Raw genomic sequence first — 21,033 nt, 5'->3', positions numbered from 1 at the left:
TTTCACTTGATTCACCCTTGCTAAATACATGAAGATAATTGATGAATTTTGTTTGCATTATTGATTTCATTTTGCATGTGATTCTCATCTTTACTCAGTGATGTAGTATTTGTTTAATATATTTTTCCCTTTGTTCTTGTTTTCTTTTCTCAACCATATGAGAGTACCATTGAAATGGTGATTATTTTTGTCTTGGCACTCAATGGAACTCTGCAAATGGATGCAACATGCTGATTAATATCTTAATATTGTAACCAGTTTGAACAATCAGTCACATAGGGACATGGCTTTGAATCCATTTATGATCCACGTTAAGTAGATAAGTACTTGGGTAGAATTGGAAATGTTTCCTTTCACATATTACATTCTGACATCCTGATTTGTGATCTGACTCCAAACCATAGAATTCATATATTCAAAATATATATATATATTCATTTTGCTTTTGCCAGCAAACAAAAAAAATATCATAGACTATTATAATCGTAGCCTTTTAAAGAATATATTCACACAAATTTAACTTTATTTTTAAAAATCATTTATTTATTGTTTCTTTGCTTAGATATTTTACTGGAAGATGTTGCAGATGGAACTCTCCATAAAGAAGGCCAGAATGTTAAGATTATTGTCACAATAAACAAGGGCTACGGTCGATCAAAGGTATTCTGGCTTCCAACTTTTATTGCCAAATGATTATCTTAATTATCTTTCTGTAAATGCTACTGTTGTTATAAAGGCTGTTCTGCTCTAATCAGCAGTTCATTCAATTTAGACCACAATAAATAATATTGAAATAATTCATTTTTCTCATGCTGTACTTACACTGGCATCATTGACATTTATTGGCATTTTGATATAATTATGTGTGATTTATAGAAATGTGGACATTCATAATTGTATCAGAAGAGCTGTGGTTAGAATGTAGCATTGCAGGCTAATTCTATTGATTGCCAATTGCCAGCAATTCAGCAGTTCAAGTCTCACCAGCTCAAGGTTGATTCAGCATTCCATCCTTCTGAGGTCGGTAAAATAAGGACCCAGATTGTTGGGGTCAACATGTTGACTCTGTAAACTGTTTAGAGAGAACTATAAAGCACTGTTTAGCAGTATATAAGTCTAAGTGTTATTGCTATTGCTAGCAAAAAATATTTTAATATAAAATCTGTAACATATTTGGTATATCTGTAACATAAAAAATACTATTTTTCTCTGCAGAAAAACACTCAGAGAAGCTTGACAAAATAATTTATCAGTATTGAAGTGACTTCTTTCTTATATCATATATCTCCTCTCTTTATAGGACCAAAGAATACAGGCATATTTGATAGGTTCTATCAGGGTCAGTGGTAAAACAAAATGGGATGTATTAGACGGTGTAATTAGACGACTCTTTAAGGTAAGATTTTGCAAGTTTAATGCAATGAACATCAATAAGATTTTGTGAGAGATTTGGGTTACCATATCCCAGCTGCAAAAATCCAAATAATTACTAGATGCCAGCAAAAAGGCTCAGAAAACTCTACTTATGGGCCACGTTTGGGCTAACCAAATACGTTAGTCATATACTTGCAACCAGTTAATGGATCACTTTTTATTATCTATTTGAATAAACAAATATATAACAGGTAAATAAAGGCAAACATATATAAGGATTATATATACAATCGGTTAAATAAATGGATTTCACATTTTAGACTGATTAGGGTCCATGAGATCAGTGTTTGTGGGGAGGCCCTTGGTATCTCTGAGCTTGCTTGATATTTCATTACCAAACTAGGAAATATCATCAGTGCTAGAAGGGAATGGGGTTTGCTCTTATTTTATATGCTAGTGGTTTGCCCTATCAGTGTTTGGTGGGAGTGGTCTTGGTGGTTCCTTGATTTGATTGTTTACTTTTAATTTGTTTGTCTAAGTTGGTAGTTTTTTTATTGGGATGTTATCCATGGCCATGCTAGAAAATATATCATTTGAATTACTATAACATGCTGTATATGGGCCTGCTCTAAATGAAATGTTTCTATCTTTTGTAGTCCAATCAAGAGTAGTTGCTTCACATTCCCACCTTCTAAAAGTTAGACGGAAAAGAATGACGAAGCAAACTTTTTCCATTGCTGTGCAGTTCCTTAGAAAAACCTCCTTGGAATTTTAAGAACCTTACATTCTGAGCTTTTAAAAGACTGACTTATAAAATAACTTCTAGATCAGGGGTGTCAAACTTGTGGGCAGCAGCCCGGATGCGTCACAAACTGGAAATGCACACCCCCATTTTAGCGAAGGGGAAAAAAGTCATGATACGTCATGTGACGACAACATGACGCCGCAAGTTTGACACCCCTACTTAGATTAAAATTCATTCCTTTCATAGAACTACCTAAATGCAGCTGGGGTAAATTGAGCTTCATTTGCACATGTGATAAACTGGCCAAAATGCCCAGAACTATTTTTTCCTTCATAAATTAAGGAGATTGAAGTTTCTGGTTTTCTCTAGTTTTTAGTTTTTATGATGATGTTTTTTAAATACTTCTGTAGCTGGCAAGAAATAAATAAAAATAATTATAATTATGTCTTATAAAATCCAACAAGAAATACTAGACATTTTTGTATTGTTTTTTGACATTTCCATTTAAACTTGTATATTCTTGATCTGCAAATTGTGGTAATGAGAATGGCATATGAACCAGTAGGTTAATAATTCATTCATTGATACTGCAAAATGTTGATGTTTCCATTTGTTTTTTTTTATTATTATTATTTTAGGAATATATTTTCCGAGTAGACCCAGCTACTAGTCTTGGTTTGAGCTCAGATTGTATAGCTAATTATTGCGTAGGTGATATAATTAGAGCCCATAACCAAGAAGTGCCTGAATTGCTACCTTGTGGATATCTGGTTGGAGATAATAACATAATCACAGTGAATCTTAAAGGTAAAACACACCTTTAATTTATTCCCCTTTTCTTCTGCATACTCTGTAATATTGTTTTCATAATATACTGTCCAGAAGAGTAGAAAAAATTATAACTACATGATCAATTGCCTTTTAGCTAGCATAAAAAATCAGGTAAAAATAGAATAATAATTTAAAATAAATTAATATAATTGTCAGATACCAGCTTGAAGGAGAACATCTTAAGAATAACAGACTATAAGTATTAAATGACCTGGTACAGGTTAGAATAGTTTAAATATTAAGCAACCTGGTATATCTGCCCTGGTATACCATAGTTGAGATGGCAGCTTTTTAAAACAAGTCTGGAATTGATTATGCGCATTTTCTTCTACACAAGATTTCCACTAATTAGTTTTCCAGTGGTAAATATGATTACTGTAACTTATGTCAGTTTCAGTGTTGGTTCATAAATGCATTCTATTTCATCAGTGACTAAATATACACAAACACAGAATGCATTTTAGTCTAAAATTCATTATTACTTAGCTATTCAAATGAAAAGAGACATTTCATTTCTAATACTTTTTTGTGACCTAAGAATCATATTGTAAAGAACAGAATCTTAGAATTTATATACTGATTCAGGAAATTCAAATAAAAATAACATTGACCAGTCCAAAAGTATATTTATCCACAGGCAATACATTTGCCGTTAGTGGACTGGATATAGCCACATAATATGAAACCAAGTGAATACATCCTTTATGTTTTAAACATAGGCCTTATATCGCCTCAACCACTTCACCACTGATGCTTCCTACTTTAACATCACCTTTTTTGCAGCATCTAGAATTTTTTACTAATGTAAAATTAATTGTGAGAATCTCATACGTGCATAGTAATATTTTTATTATTTCTTTTAAATGAAGACAAATATATAAACAGAATAAACAAATGTTGAAGAATGAGGAGTTAGGATTCTGAATCAAGTATTTCAACCACGTAGACAGCGTGGGAGCCTCCAAACGAACTGTCTGATTTACAGAGATATTTCTGAATTGCTAACTCATGCTGTAATCAGTTTGACCTTTTTAAAGTGTCTCAGGCACTTCAGATATGCCTTGCTGCCTCACCTATATTTCACTTCACATTGACTTTGATTGCAAGTACTTATCTAATTATGTTGCTACATTAATATTCAATGAATTGACTTTTTAAAAAAGTATGAAAAATATTTCTGTAAATGTTTCCATACTTTCTCAAAAAACAACATAACCAATAGGATTTTTTTTCCTGTCTTACTTCTTGTTTTTTGTTTTGTTTTTGTTCTCAGGAGTAGAAGAAAATAGTTTGGATAGTTTTGTGTTTGATACATTAATTCCTAAACCAATTAGTCAACGGTACTTTAATTTACTGATGGAACATCACAGGATTATCCTATCAGGACCTAGTGGCACTGGAAAGACCTATTTAGCCAACAAGCTTGCTGAATATCTGATAACTAAATCTGGCCGGAAAAAAATGGAAGATGCCATTATTACTTTTACTGTTGATCATAAATCAAGCAAGGTAAAATCTCAGAAAATGAGCCATCAATATTAGACATATTAAGAATAGCATATTTCATTCTTTATATTAGAATTAGATAATATCTGAATGTTTAAATATTTTTAATGGATAATAATAACTGACATTTTACTTACTACTTTCATATATTCATATTTTAATGATTTGCCACAGAATATTTGTACTCATTTTGCCACTTTGAACTAATTTTGTCCTTCTTACCTAACATGTTGTTTCATTAGATAGGCCTAACACAAAATAGGGTTATGCTGCTCCTGCTTTCTTGAGTATCCTCACTTATGCTTCACAATAAGATGGGATCCAGTTGGCTTATACTTGACTTTTTATACAGTTAGACATAGTACTATCTGGGTCACATAAGGCAGTGGTCTCCAACCTTGGCAACTTTAAGACCTGTGGACTTCAACTCCTAGAGTTCCTCAGCCAGCAATGCAAGGAGTGCATTGTACTTGTAATCATCATATGTCCCAACTAATCTTGGAAAATACAGAATAATAGAGTTGGAAGGTCTTCTAATCCTTGGAGGTCTTCTAATCCAATCCCCTGCTCAAGCAGGTAACCTAAACCAATTCAGACAAGTGGCTGCCCAGTCTCTTCTTTAAAGCCTCTAGTGATGGAACATCCACAACTTTTGAAGGCAACTTCCATTCCACTGGTTGTTTTCACTGTTAGGAAGTTTCTCCTTAGTTCTAGATTGCTCCTCTCCTTGATTAGTTTCCATCGGGGTGGGTTCCTGCCAGTTCTAACCTCTTCTATAGAAGAGGTTCCACAAATCTACAGTGCCGTTTAGAACTGGTTCCAGCTCCCTCCCCCCGCCCGTCCACACATCATCAAGATGAAGAGCGAAGGAGGAATTCTGGGAGTTGAAGTCCACAAGTCTTAAAGCTGTCAAGTTTGAACACCCCTGGGTTTTTTTCTAAAGGGTTAGGGGTGCAAGGTCTTGTAACTTGACAGCTTTAAGACTTGTGTACTTCAAATGCCAGAGTTTCTGAGCCAACATTTTGGTTGCTAAGCAAGAGCATTGTTAAATGAGCTTCACCATATTTTACAAGTTGGCCATGCCATCCAGTCACATGGCTGGCAAGCCACTCCCACCCAGTCACATGGCTGGCAAGCCACTCCCACAAAGCAGGCCACACCTACAGAAGAGGTTCTAAAAATGTTTGAAACCCACCACTGGTTTCCATCCATTGTTTCTCGTCTTGCTTTCTGGTGCTTTGGAAAACAAGTTCACCCCCTCTTCTTTGTGGCAACCCCTTAAATATTGGAACACTGCTATCATGTTATCCCCAGTTCTTCTTTTCTCTAGACTAACCATATCCAATTCCTGCAACCATTCTTCATATGTTTTAGTCTCCAGGCCCTTAATCATCTTAGTTCCTCTTTTCTGCACTCCAAAGTCTCAATATATTTTTAATAATGACTTAACCAAAACTGGATACAGTATTCCAGATGTGGTCTTACTAAGGTTTTATAAAGTGATACTAATGCTCCACATGTTCTATCCTCTCTTTATACAACCAAGGATTGCATTAGCTTTTCTGGCTGTTGCCACAACCACACTGCTGGCTCATATTTCAGTGATTGTCTTCTAGGACTGCAAGGTTCCTCTCATAGCTACTACTTTTGAGCCAGGTTTCACCTACCCTGTACTTGCATATTTTGTTTTTACCTTACTTTTCTCTACATTAAATTTATTTTTGTTGGATACAGCCCAATGTGGTGATCCTTCAAAAGTATCCAGAAGTTGTAATTGTTGAAAAATTTAGCAGCTAGGTTGCTAATTATTGCAAGTACTATGCAAGAAGCATATTATGCCTGTATTGAATTTCCTTCCAGTTGCCTACAGCTCCTGATTGACCTTTAAAAGATTAAATTAGATTAGATTAATTAAATTACATTGGATTAGATATTGATTATTTGAGAGCTCCATTCCTCCTCATAGAAGCTTGGCTGATTATTCAAATTAGAAAAAAAAACTCTTGAAGATCCCTCATATCTATAAACTCACTTAACTGGTGTGCTCCAAGCTAGAGAATGTTCTTTCCAAAAAACTGACTCCCTTGTTTTTAGGTATTTAAGGAAAATGATAAAAACCTTGTTGCAAACTGTCAGTTTTAGTTGAATTTTTATTTTAATGATTCTGACTTTAATTTTGATATTAAGTAATACTGCTTTTCTATTTTGTATATTTAAATGCTGTGAGGTGCTTCAAGTAGGTTATAAACAAAAAAGTTTAGGAAAGAAGGAAGGAGAAAAGAAAGACAAAGATACAAAAAGAGAGAAAGAAAGAAAGAAAGAACAGATTAAAATTCCTGAAAGAATGGAATAAATATGCATCTTAGGTACATAGGTTCTTCTATCCATTTGGGAAAACCTCATGATCAGGATTTGCTGATCACATGAAATAGCCTTCCTGCATTTGAATAAAATCAAATAAAAGCTCCTAAATATTTTATTAAATTTGTGAAAGCAGGGAAATCAGATTAGTACAATTCTATTGTATGCATTCAACAATATATTGTAAATACTAGTTTTGGATAAAGAAGATGCTTAGGCAAAACTGCTTTGCTTGAGAGTGTCAAAATAATTTCATGATACTTAGTTTTAACAATGATACATAAATGTGAAGTTGGCAATAGAAAATACAGCTGTCTTATTACATTCTTCTCCTTTTTTTGAAGGATGTTCAACAATATCTTGTTAATTTGGCTGAACAGTGCAATGCTGATAACAGTAGTTCTGACCTTCCTGTGGTAATAATTCTTGACAACCTGCACCATGTTGGTTCTTTGAGTGACATCTTCAATGGTTTCCTTAACTGTAAATATAACAAATGGTAGGTTGATTCTTTAGTCATTGGTACTATGCAGCCTCTCCCACTCTGGCAATCTTCAAAGATATTGAATTGAAGCTCTCAGAATTCCAGGTTCCAGGAAGTTGCATTTATACAGTTCACATACAGGGGGCTGCGTTGAAGTTAGGCAGTGGCAGAATCTGAGATGAGTTTATGAATAGACTCAGTGAAGTTTGAGAAATGTTTTGATTTCATATTTTAATGCAGATGAATAGTCTGTTATTATACATTCAATGTATTTTTGCTCCTCCATCCTTCCACTCCTCAAAATTGGCAATGTTACAAAACCAGCTTAAACCCAAAACATAAAGCAGAAATAAACATTTTATCATATCAGTTTGAGTCTAGTCTTTATAACACACATATCCCTTTGTGATTTTAAGAAAAAAGGAAACTGCACGAATCTGTGCATTGAGTTTTCATTAATAGATTCCTATGAAAAGATACAAACTATGTACTTTTTGTTATTCTGTGTGTTCTTATATGCAATTTTAGCCAAGAATGTATTGTATTAATCTGGAAAGTGAAAAATTTATTAATAAGCAGACTTATTAAAATTCTACTTATTTATATATTTTTACATACAGCCTCATGCTTAAGTAAGAATATTTTATTACAAAATGGCTAAATTGCTTTCAGTAAACATTTCATCTTTCTCAATAAAGTAATAGTTTCATATCATATCTACAGAATCATTGGAATAAACTTTTTAAAAAATCACCCAGATGAAGAATTTATAGAAAGCTATGCTAATCTTGAATGAAACAAAAATTAATAAATCTGAACTGAGAGCCAGTTTGGTCTAGTAGTGAAAGCACTGGACTAGAAACTAGTTTAAACTAAGTTGGAATTCTAGTCCATCTTAACTAGAAAGCCAGCCGGGTGACATAGGGCCAGTCAGTCTCTCTCAGCCCCAAGAGGTTTTAAAAAACCTGGCCAAAAAAGTTGAAGGAACTATGCCAGGCAATTGCCAGGGGTCCAAAATCTGACCTGAAGGGGCACGCACGCACGAGCTTCAGTTTAATATCTGACATTTCCTCTAATGGTGGCTACACATAGTTCAAGAATACATTTAAGCAAACATTTGAGACCTTGCATAAGTGCGTTCTAAAGGGCTTTTCTGAAATACAAATATACATTATTTTATATTAAAACAATGTTAAAATTAGTTTTCTTGAATGTGAGTTTACTTTGGCATTATGATTACTTCATAAGCTCTGCATTTTATATATTCAGAGACTAAGAGAGTAATGTGTTCTTTTTTTCTTTTTTTTCTTTCTTTTGTGGTCATCCTTGCTGATTTTAATGCTGATTTTATGTTGTTTTGTTAATATTTTGTTCTTATTCAATTTTCATGAATAGTTTTTTAAACCCATGTTTGTTTGTTTCAAGTCCCTATATTATTGGAACAATGAACCAGGGAATTTCATCATCACCTAATCTAGAACTGCATCAAAACTTCAGGTAAAGATTATTTCTGTTTCATATCTATCATATGACTCAAGTTCAGAACTTTCAGGCTAACATTTTAGTTTTACTAAGTTCATAACTGTTGCACATTTGGTTATATAAAAACAGAAAGCATATAAAGTTTTTCATTTGTTTTAAATGAGTAAAATGGAATGAAAATATAATATCACCATGTTTAGGATTGCAAAAGTGATGTGTCATTTGGCTTTTGTCACAAGATAGCAGAAAAAACTAAATATATTAAGTTCTAATAGCAATTTTCTTCATCATTGACCTCAAGACATACAGTTGAAAAGAAACAATGTATTATTAGCTAGAGATATAAATGTAATCCTGTGACAGAACAATAATCTAGCTCAAAATCTATTTACTGATAACAGCTAGCTAAATGCCAAAGGCAAGTTCACAAACAGGACATACAGTCATTATCCATCTTCAGTGATTAATTTCTAACTTCAGGCACCGAGAGAGATGGTTTGTGAACAAAGAAGAAGAATACAAGCTATATCTTAAACGCAGTGATCAAATATTTCATTTTTAGCAATTTATGATTGTGGTTTTCACATCAGCTTATGGAAACAATACAATACAATACAATACAATACAATACAATACAATAACAGAGTTGGAAGGGACCTTGGAGGTCTTCTAGTCCAACCTCCTGCCTAGACAGGAAACCCTATACCGTTCCAGACAAATGGCTATCCAACATCTTCTTAAAGACTTCTAGTGTTGTAGGTTAACAATAGGCTTTAAAAAGCATATTTTTGTTTGGGTCGACTATAAGACTTCATTGGATGTTCGCAAACTTTGCATTTGGATTCCATTATTTTATTGTTTTGTGTATAGATGGGTGCTGTGTGCTAATCACACAGAACCTATTAAAGGGCTGTTATCCAGATATTTAAGAAGGAAACTGATTGAAACAGAGCTGGAGAAGAATACCCGCAATAATGATCTCATCAAAATTATTGACTGGATCCCCAAGATATGGCATCATCTCAACAGCTTCTTAGAAACACACAGTTCTTCTGATATAACCATTGGTAAGACCTTTTATAGTTAAGAATGCAAATTAAGAGTTAAAACTGACCTTTGAAGCTTATCTTATTGTGTAAATTTACTATGATTGTGTTCAGCAAAATAACTAGTAGGCTATCTTTTATGCCCAAAAGGGAAAAAAAAGAGTTGTGTTTGCAAATATGGTATTGTTGGATATGAATTGGATTTCTGGAATGAAATTTGTACTTTAAAAACCCAAAGCCATTTAATGTCATTAATTTTAGTTTACTTTAGCTGTGAACTTAAAGTTTCTTATCCCATTCCACTGTCGAAAAATTTAGTTCCAACCAATGTGAAAAGAAAATTTAGAACAAAACAAGAATATTTTAAAATAAAAAATAAAAAATGCATATTCTTGGAGAACATATTCCTTCACAGTTTTTGCTTTTTTTAAAAAATCTGAATGTTCACATTTCTTGATGCCATTAATAATGTACATTCTAATGTGGCATCGGATTGGATCAGCAAGCAGCAGTTATAAGAAGCAGAGAAGGCAGAGAGGTCTAAAACTCTTTCAAATCTCTCAAGAAATCCAAGATCAGCTATTACTGCTTCAAAAGCCCTCTTCTATCACGACAAATCTCTGTTAACTAATCATGTGGGAAAGTGCCCTGAAAGCAATGGAAACTCCATCTGCATGGGTTTTTTTTGGGGGGGGGGGAAATCCCTCCCTGAAGAAGAGATCAAATAATCTTTCAGATAATTTTATGTTTCAAAAAGATTTTTTTAATTGATTTTTTTTCTATAAACATCCCTAAGTGGCACAATGTGTTTTGGCAGTTGCCACATAACAGCTGGCAGTTGCTACAACATTGACAAGCAAGGAAGAGATCTGAAACAGTCACCTTGTTTACAGATGAAATGTCTTCAGAATTATTTCTGCCATTTAAACAAAGGCCATCTGGAACCAATGAAGTAATTGGTCTTTAGAAATACATTACCCATATTTCTCTGTCTCAGCAATTCACAAAATGCTAGATGTTATAAATGTATTTTTCTAAATCATGTGGCTGAAAAGGATAATGCAAAAAAAATGTCATTGTGCTGTGTGAAAAAATGGCTGCCATCACTAAAATGCAGTGAATAGCATACAAACAGTATATCTATTGTATCTATCTGACAATAAAACAACATGAATTAGATGTGCCCTTCCTTGTATGATACCCAATTTCTTTTATATGAAGGAAACATAATGTACAGAGCTATAGTCCTATAGCAAGCAAAACTCAGAGGCAGCTTAATCTCTGCCTCTGCTTCTTTGCCTTGGGCCATGTCCTCAAACCTTTTCCTCAGCTCCTGCAGGAACTCATAGATGTTCTCCAGCTCAGGAGTTCCTTCATCATACAGTTGGGTCACCCATTCCGCAGCTTCTCCCTCTAGGTTCTCAGTGATGGCAGTAATCATTTCCTGGTTGTTAGTGTAGTCTTCCCCATAGTGATTGATGTGAGCCCACACCCAGTTCAGGTAGAAGGCCAGCTTGTCTGAGCTCTCATCTGAAGCACAGTGGGGTGACAGACCAGATTGGAGGAGGAGGAGTGCGCAGCAGCGGAGCCGGGGAGGGCATCCATTGAGCTTGGACCCATCCTTTCCCTGGTTAGTAAGTCCTGGTGGCACCAGCTGTCACGGTCTTGGGCTCAGCTGAAACAAAAGGAGCAGCAGAGGACTGACCATGCAGATTGTGGTGGTGGTAGACTGGTGCCGACTGGGGAGACTCAGTTGCAGACTGCAAGGCACTGATGGGAACTGTGGAGGAGTCACAGCCCAAGTAGATCAATCCTCTGAGCAGGGAAAAGCAAAGTTGGCAGGCTCAAGACCTCTCTCCCTTGCTCATGTAGGTATGAGTGCTCAATTCTGCCAAGACTCAGCTGGCTGAGTCTCTCCATCAATGATACCAGGGTTTGCCAATGGTCTGTGGTCTGGTATCTCCAATCTGCAGACCTGCTGAGGTCCAGAAGGCCCGTCAATTTCCACTCAAGGATTGCCATCCTCACCTCCCTTGTTGAGGTGATCAGGCATTTCCAACCTGGCTCCTGGAACATGGCCTGGCAGCTGATGTCCTGCTCTGTCTGGTAGAGCTCTTGGGTGGCCGACCATTTGCCATGGAGTTTAGGCCAGGTGCCCACTTGGCATGTGATCTTCACCACCACTTACTCCACCCATTGAATTTCCAAGGGGCGTACCTGGCTCCTCTGCAAGCTCCGCAGGTACCCCCCACCTTTTCCTCCATCATCCTTGAGTCTTCCTGCTGCCCAGGTAGACCAGATAAGCAGCCAAGGCTCAGGAGCCCAGATAGTAGCTCCGGCTGGAACTTAGGATTTATGAGAGTTGGTTTCATGTCAGGGTTTCAAGCAATAGTCCCAAAGCAAGCAAAACTCTGAGCATGTTAATTCCTCAAACAATAGCTTTATTGGAAATATCATATTGGCACAGGTTTTCACCTAATTAAAAGAGAACGTTTTCCCACAACCCCAAACAATCAGTCACATTGTCCAATCAAGACACTGTCTGGTTGTCTGGTGAGCTCACTCCTCCCTCCACAGTCCAGGTGTGAAACTGTCCTTGGTTCCCACGAGAAAGTTTTTTTTTATTTTGGCTACAAACCCCCAGCTATCTCTAATCCCCTCCCCTCTTATTTTAGGTCCTCGCCTTTTTCTACCTTGTCCTATTGATGTTGATGGTTCTAGAGTGTGGTTTACTGATCTCTGGAATTATTCTTTGGTGCCATATATAATGGAAGCTGTGAGAGAAGGACTTCAGGTAGGACTCTAACCAAATATCAGTAAATTTCATTATTGTTTCTAAGAGTTGATTTACAGAAATAGTCACCATTTGCCATGAATGGGAAGCTTAATCTAATTTTTAAATCTTCATAAAACCTTTGCAACCATGGACATTATTGTGCATATAAATAATTTCCTTGGATCAGAAAAATTCCCATGAAAAGAAATGTAAATATATTCTGCCTATATATTTAATATTCGGTGGGATTCTCACTTGTAGAATTTTGCAATTTGTTAATAGAAATGCCTCTCTTGAATATTGCTAATCAGTGAGATGGTAAACCAATTTTAGATAACCTTGTTATATATTGTCACGTGAAATATATAAACTGGAGGACGGGTTGAACAAGTTATAATGGTAAATGTCTATGAAGCTGAGATCAAAAATGTATGTGTCTTAAACATTTCTTGGTACCACTATAACTTATATAAATCCAAAAATCTTTTACCAAATGTTGTTCTTATAAACTGAACATTTTATTTGTTAATCATAACTTATTCTGTAGCATGGTGGGGCATTCGGGGTGAATATTTTCTAATAACTTGGTTCATCACATCCATTCTAAAATGTCTTTTAATAAAATAAGTGTAGACATTTTTACTTTTCTTTTGGGATTTACATTTAGATGTATGGTAAACGTGCACCTTGGGAAGACCCCTCAAAGTGGATAGCAGAGACTTGTCCTTGGAGTTCACTGCAACATGACTGGTCATCATTACTTCAGTTAAGACCTGAAGATGTTGGTTATGAAGGTTATGCATCTGCCAAAGAAGGAACCACTTCAAAGCACATTCCACAGATGGAGTCAGAAGGAGATCCTTTGGTAAAAAAAAGAATCCTTATTGCTTTTTAAATATGTTTTATTCAGTGATGCTTTTTAAGTCTAATGGTTTATTATATGCAACAGCTAACTATCTGGTTGGTTACATTTATTCCACTTGCTGCTTTGGCCACTCAGTTAAAATGGTACTAGTTTGCATGTAACCCTTATACTACTGTGAAAAAAATATTTAATGTATAATCCCCATAGTATTAAATTTAAGATCCTTCTTATCTTTCATTAATTCACTAACTATGTACAATAAATCAATGTATGAATTAGGTTAAGAAGTTATCATCTCAGAATATATGAGCATTTATATGCCAGTTCTAAATTCTGACCCACTCTTCACTTTCCATCACCATACCGAGCAAGAAAGAGAATATTTTCTTGGGATCATAAATGTCTGAGCATTCATTTACCTTAATGATATCCCTGAGTATGTTTCATTACTTTCACTGACAAAGGTGAATAATGATGAATGAGAGCAAGGGCTCATATATTAGGAGTGTTAGGAGACACAAGCAAAAAACAAAAGAATATTAGAGATATTTGCATATGAAGTGACAGATTTTTTTAAAAATTATCTAGGAAAATATTCAAAAAACAGAAAATGTACAGAATAAAGAGATAGGTTTACAGGTTGAAGCCCTTCCTCCATTAGATCCTAAAAAGGTCCATGCTGCATCAAGCCATAAAAACATTTTATGGCCAGCAGGATATATCTGGGATGCCCAGAAGTCTCAACTGGAGGATGAGCTCCTTTCCACGACCAAGACTACTATCTAACTCTATCTAATGGTTCAAAAGTTTGTAGACAGCTACCTAGCATGAGTAGGAGCTACTAGTTTGACCTTTCATAAATATCAACAGTATCTTTTAAAAGCTGTTGTGATGCTATTGCTAAACTGAACTTCTAACACTGTTAGGAAGACAGAAAATATCTTAGTATGTTGTCTAAGCTATTCAAAGGGATGCAGTGGCTCAGTGGCTAGGATGCTGAGTTTGTTGATCAGAAAGGCTGGGAGTTCGGCGGTTCGAATCCATAGCACCACATAATGGAGTGAGCTCCCATTACTTGTCCCAGCTTCTGCCAATCTAGCAATTCAAAAGCATGTAAAAATGCAAGTAGAAAAATAGGGACCACCTTGGTGGGAAGGTAACAGCATTCCGTGCTCCTTCAGCATTTAGTCATGCCAGCCACATGACCACGGAGACATCTTCGAAAGTGCTGGCTCTTTGGCTTTGAAATGGAGATGAGCACTGCCCCCTAGAGTCGTGAATGACTAGTACATATGTGCAAGGGCAACCTTTACCTTTACTATGCCATTCATGATCTAATATGCTCTACCATGTCTCCCCATACAATCTAAACTACCGAATGCCACTTGCTATAATCTTTCCTCATTAAAAAATTGCTTAATTTTGACTGAATTTTTCTTCTCTCTGTCCCTACTAAGATGTTTTGAGCAAATCTGTGCACACGTTTCTCACTCTTCTCCATACATTTTTGCTGCTATTGTAAGCAAGACTTCTTCAAGAAACCATTTTCAACTTAATGATATGAGGCTAAATGCTTATATGACAGTAATAAAGCTACCTTGATTTTTCAAGCTTAATTAAATATGAAAAGGTGTGATACCATGATTTATTCTGGTTTTCTTTTTTAAAAAAAACACATATTTTGGATCAGAGAAACTATAGATTTGCATTGTAAAATTAGGTTATTTTAAAATGCCACCAACAAAGCCCATTCCCTGAACACCAGTAAGAGGAAAGCTTTATAAATGTCATGTTTAATTGTGATAATTTCAGTATCTAAACGTCTTAGAAATGTCCAGTGCTCTTGAAATTAAATAAGATGTACTTACAGTTCTTCTGGAATCCAGCCTCACAGCAGTAACACAATAATATGGCATTGTTTTGTGAAGGTCAGCTCCTGGACAGCAGATGGTGCTATTGCATTCAGCCATTGACTTTCACCCATTCCATTCAATATGTATGCAAAACAGCTTCTTTTATTCCTCCTATAATGGGGGGAAGAAACCTGTTTGTTTGTTTCCTTATCCTTGACTAGAAAAATGAATCCTGGTTTAAATCATCCATTCTCCTTTATACTTTGAAGGTCTTACCTGCTGTTTTCCCCCTCCATGTAATTGTTTCTGTGCTTTTTAAGACCTAAATATAATTCAGCAGGTACTTTGGTATTATGTCTGCTCATCCTTATGATGTAGAAATAGTATGTTTCTTAAAACACACAAAAAGGCCAGCATAGCATGAAGGTCAATACTGGATGGAATCTGGTAGCATCTTTTTTCCTCCATCCAAATAGCACCCAAAGGTTTGTGAAACATTTAAAAGGGTGCACAGTGAGCTTTAAAAGAGCTTAAGGCAGGAATTTCTCATAGCAGTGTGAAGAAAGTTAGCACCCACCCCTCTTAGAAGAATGAAATATTCTAGGAAATAATAAAAAGATAGAATATTATATTTCCCTGGATGAGAAAAGGAGAAACATGTTTTAAAGACAAAGCAGCTCCCTGCCTCCCCCACTTCAGCTCCAGGGTGATGGGATTAAGACATGGCCCTCAGGACATGATAGGATTAGCCCTCTACCCATCTAATAGCAGGGCTCACTACATTGCAAAGTCACCCAGGGACATTACATCAGGCCATAGTTCAACCAGACTTATATCAGTTTTGCACATGACCCCTACAGCAACCAATGGGATACCTGCTCTTACACAGGAACAGGAAGCTCCAAGGCAGGGCCCAAGAGTGGGTCTCTCTCTCTCTCCCTCTCCCTCCCTCCCTCCCTCCCCCTCTCTCAAAACATATATAACTCTAAGAAAGGACTTTGCACATTTTTGCACATTTTTGTTCAAATAATTTTAAAACAAGAGGAGAAATTAATTACAGTATTGCTTGGCAAATGTGAACAGTAAAATGGACTGGATTATTATTATTATTCAAAATCTTCTTAACTCTTATACTAATAACACACCATACTGTATTTCTTTCTCAGATGAACATGTTATTGAGGCTCAAAGAAGCTGCCACTTACTCAAGTGCCCAGAGCTGTGACAGTGATACTGCCAGCCACCATGATGATATGCTGGATCCTTCACTTGAATCAACACTCTAAAGGGGGCATGACTTTGGTTAGAAGATGCTGATAAACCCATAACACGTATTAAGGGCTGCTGAGGTGGTGTGTATCTGTGCTGAAATAGCATGTGTGTGCTGTGTCATATATGGAGGCACCTGATTTAAGCAGTAAAGCAAATCAGAAATGAAAGTTGGATTTGTTCAGTTTCAAGTGGAAAGAATCTTTAACAGGGAGGCTATGAAGCAGATTGCACACATTGTAGTCAAACTGGAATCATTTAGAGTCTTTTATTTTCTATCCCTGTCTTGAAAGTTTACAGTGGAAGCATTTTATGTGATACTTCAATATACTGGGAGGTGCTGCATTCATAGTTCTCCTGCTCTTCTTCCTCCTCCTCCTCTTCCTCCTCTAACCTCTGTGGTGCCTCACAGCACATATTCCAGATTATATTCTGCTGTCCTTTCCAAAATGAGGTGGATGCGAAATAAAATATAAAGAATGAGAGGGCATATAGACTCAATAAGCACAAAACAGTATTGTGCAATTACCTTATACAAACAATACTGTGATATGCTGGATAAGTGCCAATTAGATACTAAACTGCCATATTTGCAGTGATGTGGTTCACCAAGTTTTCTGTTTGTGTGTGTGTGTGTGTGTGTGTGGGTGTGTGTGTGTATTGAAAAAAAGTCATCTGTTTTTATATCCAAATTGTTTTTAACCACAGTGGTATTTTTAAAACACCTGCCCACCTCTTAAGGTTGTTGCTGTTGTTGTTAGGCAATTCTGATGCTGACTAAAGGTTCTGGTTAGGACTTTGTTTTGAGTCTTTTGGGAGGGGGAAAAAAAGATCATTTCCTATGGTGCTGTCTCACTGCCTTAAAACCGATTTCTAGACAATGTTTCTACACTTGGTTTAATTTGTTTAAACCATTGGTTATTTACACTGTTTCCTTTCTTCATTTTACTAATGAGAGAGCATCAGTGAACACAGTAGCCTTGTGTTTATATATCAAGTTTTTTTAATTAGGTTGCTAGAAGAATGAATTATTAATATAGATATAGATATATTATTTTTAATCTTCTGTGAATCAATGACCTACCATCCTAAACCATTCAAATGACCCAGAAGCTACTCCTAGTTAATGAATTAAAACAATACAAAAAAAGTCCAACATAGTTATTTCTATCCAATTAGGAAAAGAACTTAATTAAGACAGAAACAGAAATGTGTGACATTTTATCCAGCAGAGCTGGGTGTGCACCTGAGTTAGCATGAGCACAAATCATTCTTGGTTTTCGTCCCTTCTCTTTCTTCCCCCATTTGGAGCATGATATTTTAATTGCAGTAGTTGTACATGAAGAAAGTCAGCATTACAAAAACACTGGCACAGTACTATTCACTGTGCAAGACAGAAATGTTTTTACTGTAAGAGGGGAAAGTGTGGGGGGGGTGATTTTGCACAGTTTATTGGGAGGGTATTGTAAATACTGAAAATAAAAAAGTGTTGCACAAATGAAAGCAAACAAAACAGTGACAGCAGCAAAAATACAAAAATATACTTTATTCTATTGATGTGAAGAAATGTTTCATTTATGGAGAATACCCATACATTGTAAACAAAGCAAGAGGGCAATCAGTACTATCTGGTTTTTTTTTAAAGACAGATAAATCAGGTATATTTGTCCTGTATTTAGAACTGCCATCACAAGTCCTGAGCTATCCTTGCTACAATGAACATTTGCATTCTTTAAACTAATCTAACTGAAGAAAAAATAGACGTTATCTATCCTGGCAGGATACACCAAAAACCCAATCAGAGTAATTGGAGATATTGGTTAAAATTAACATAAAATATCTAAGGGCTATAGCATTCTATAGGCACATACTTCAATCCTTATCTTGAAAGGGCTCATGTGGAGCACATCTACTCATAACCATAGGACATGTGCCAATGAAATACTTTCAGGATACACATAGCCAATGGATAACTTCAGGACATGTAAGTGGTGCTACTAACTCCAGCAACAATATATTTTGCAAAACAAATATCAAAGGAATCAATGCAATTTTCCTGCTTGCATCAGCCGCAGGTCTCCTGCATGGTGCTATTGCCCTAATAAGAAAGTCTGCTTTTATGCACAAAAAATGTATTCAGATTGATTTTCAGTAGCAAATATTAGCTGACTGTCTCATACTGTTAAGCAACATGCCACTCTGGAAAATGACTAAAACAAAAGCTGCTCCTTAAGATTGATGTAGTCTAAAACAACATCTAAGCCCAGGAACTCCTGCCATTTTCAATACACATACACACATCCTATATGTATATACTACATAATACAATTTTCCCTGCAATACATTTCAGTGAATCCACCTAGTTTAAAACTTTAACAAATTTGTTTGTGAAGCATTTGTCTGTATACATTTTATATTTTGTACATTTTTAATGTAACATATTGTGTAAATAGACAGAAACAGTGAGATAAATCATCTGAAAAGTTTTGTAGTCTTTGTAAAGCTCTAATAATAAGTATTTGGTGTCATCAGACCTAACTGGATGATGTATTTTATATTGATTTATTGTTATTCTAGCTTGTAAACCAGCTTGCATATATTTTTTGCAGGTGTGCACACTGTATCTGTCTAAATTATTACTTTGCCATTAAAGTGGAATTATTTATTGACAACTGAGTCTGCTGTTTTTAAAATCCAGAGGAAATCAGCCTTTAATTCCATTGTTAGGTGTAGACTATGGGAATAGCTTGAGAAAACCATTATAAATATTAGACACATCAGGTTATTGATTGAATTGCTTTCTTACTTTACTATAAGGATATGAGTTGGCCAACTAGGATCCTTATCTGACCCTATTTAATAAATGGATCAGTCAAACAGGTCTATTTATTTGCTCCCATCACATTTAATTTGCATATCAATTATAGTGTTTCAGCCATGGAATGAAAATCATTTGTCTCCTTGCTTAATGGATTCAGAGCACTCAATTTAATGTAGGTTGATAATATATGGTGTTTATATCATGATATATGTTGAAATTAGATTTAGAAAATTGTGGGCTAGGCTGACTGATTATTATGAGAGGAAAAAGCTGAGGATTAACTACAAGCAAGCCACACAGCAGAACCAAACATACATTGTCAGTTAATATTCAGTATTGCCTGTTCCTTAAATACAGTATTTGGATGTCCCTTTCTAGAAGCCATTAACCTGAAAGGTAAACCTTAATCCAGTTTTAACTCATTGGGTATATTCTAGTTTTTTCTATTTTAGGGGAGATCAGTAGCTAAATTACTCCTGCAATCAAAATATTCCAGAAAAATAAAATTCCACAGCTTCTGTATTGGAAGGAGTTTTTGGAATGGAATTAGAATGTATTTATAAAACTGGAAATAGTCCAGAATATGTTAAAGGAAATTCCAAGTCTTCCACAGGGCTCGTTTGCCACACATCTAAAACTCACATCTGTCAATCTCTATTAGAAGACAGTCTATAATACACATTTTTAAAGAACTACCAGGTTCCCAGATAATTAGTTTGTTAAATTTTGCTACTGGCAAATGAAAAGAAAATATGTCATATTGTGATATTATATTCCTCTCTATCTAGAGCAGGGGTGTCAAACTCAATTTCATTGAGGGCCACATTTAGTGATTTAGTGATTTTTTAGTGATTTTATTAGTATTTATAGGCCGCCCTTTTCCCTGAGGGGACTCAGGGCGGCTTACATAAAATAAGGAAGGGAGGGTACAAGACAATAAACACAAACAATACATAAAAGTAAAATAGTAACAACATTCATTCATCATTCGGGTGGGGACAGATTATCTTTATCCCCAGGCCTGACGGGCTAGCCAGGTCTTAAGGGCTGTGCGGAAGGTCTGGACGGTGGTGAGGGTACGAATCTCCACGGGGAGATCGTTCCAAAGGGTCGGAGCTACTACTGAAAAGGCTCTCCTCCGTGTGGTTGCCAGTCGACACTGACTGGCAGATGGAACTCGGAGGGTTGTGTTTGACCTTGAGGGGTTGTGATGGGTGTGGTGAGCTTAGCGCCACTTGTGTCAGGCGCCCGTAGAGGCCTGAGGTCTCTGCCAGTGAAAACGGGCTCCCAAGCTCCATTTTTGGCTTCGATGACCTCCTGCAACCCTCTACGAATGAAAACAGAGCTCGGAAGGGCCACACGCAGCCCCCGCAGCTCCATTTTCACTGGCAGAGGCATTGCAGTCCAGTCCTTTGCTGTTTCCAGGACATCCCTGTGGGCCAGATCTAAGCACCCCATGGGCTGGATAGGGCCCCTGGGTCTTGAGTTTGACACCCCTGATCTAGAGGAATTAAATTAAATTGTTGAATAAAAGATTTCTCAATGACTTTTGGAATGGAATGCTATCAAAGCAGGGGTGGGTTCCGGATTCCATTCCAATCGGTACGGTTGGAACGGGCC

General features: G+C 36.1%; 1 protein-coding gene across 5 annotated transcripts in view; it reads left to right on the top strand.

Moving 5' to 3' along the window:
• NAV3 (neuron navigator 3) overlaps positions 1-19,260 on the top strand; it is a 165,884-nt gene extending 146,624 nt beyond the window's left edge. For all 5 annotated transcript variants that reach the window (XM_032222049.1, XM_032222050.1, XM_032222048.1 and 2 more), the window contains 10 exons: positions 563-660; positions 1,301-1,396; positions 2,758-2,926; positions 4,224-4,459; positions 7,162-7,316; positions 8,727-8,798; positions 9,654-9,850; positions 12,505-12,623; positions 13,273-13,470; positions 16,490-19,260. In XM_032222049.1, the coding sequence (XP_032077940.1) occupies positions 563-660; positions 1,301-1,396; positions 2,758-2,926; positions 4,224-4,459; positions 7,162-7,316; positions 8,727-8,798; positions 9,654-9,850; positions 12,505-12,623; positions 13,273-13,470; positions 16,490-16,609 (1,460 nt within the window). In that variant the 3' untranslated portion in view covers positions 16,610-19,260. The remainder of the gene's footprint in view (positions 1-562; positions 661-1,300; positions 1,397-2,757; positions 2,927-4,223; positions 4,460-7,161; positions 7,317-8,726; positions 8,799-9,653; positions 9,851-12,504; positions 12,624-13,272; positions 13,471-16,489) is intronic.
• Positions 19,261-21,033: the final 1,773 nt, after the last annotated feature.

The sequence above is a fragment of the Thamnophis elegans genome, chromosome 7, assembly GCF_009769535.1.
Source record: "Thamnophis elegans isolate rThaEle1 chromosome 7, rThaEle1.pri, whole genome shotgun sequence".
In the NCBI taxonomy this organism is placed as follows: domain Eukaryota; kingdom Metazoa; phylum Chordata; class Lepidosauria; order Squamata; family Colubridae; genus Thamnophis; species Thamnophis elegans.
Note: the sequence above shows the minus strand (reverse complement) of the source record. Positions and strands in the feature narration are given on the sequence as shown.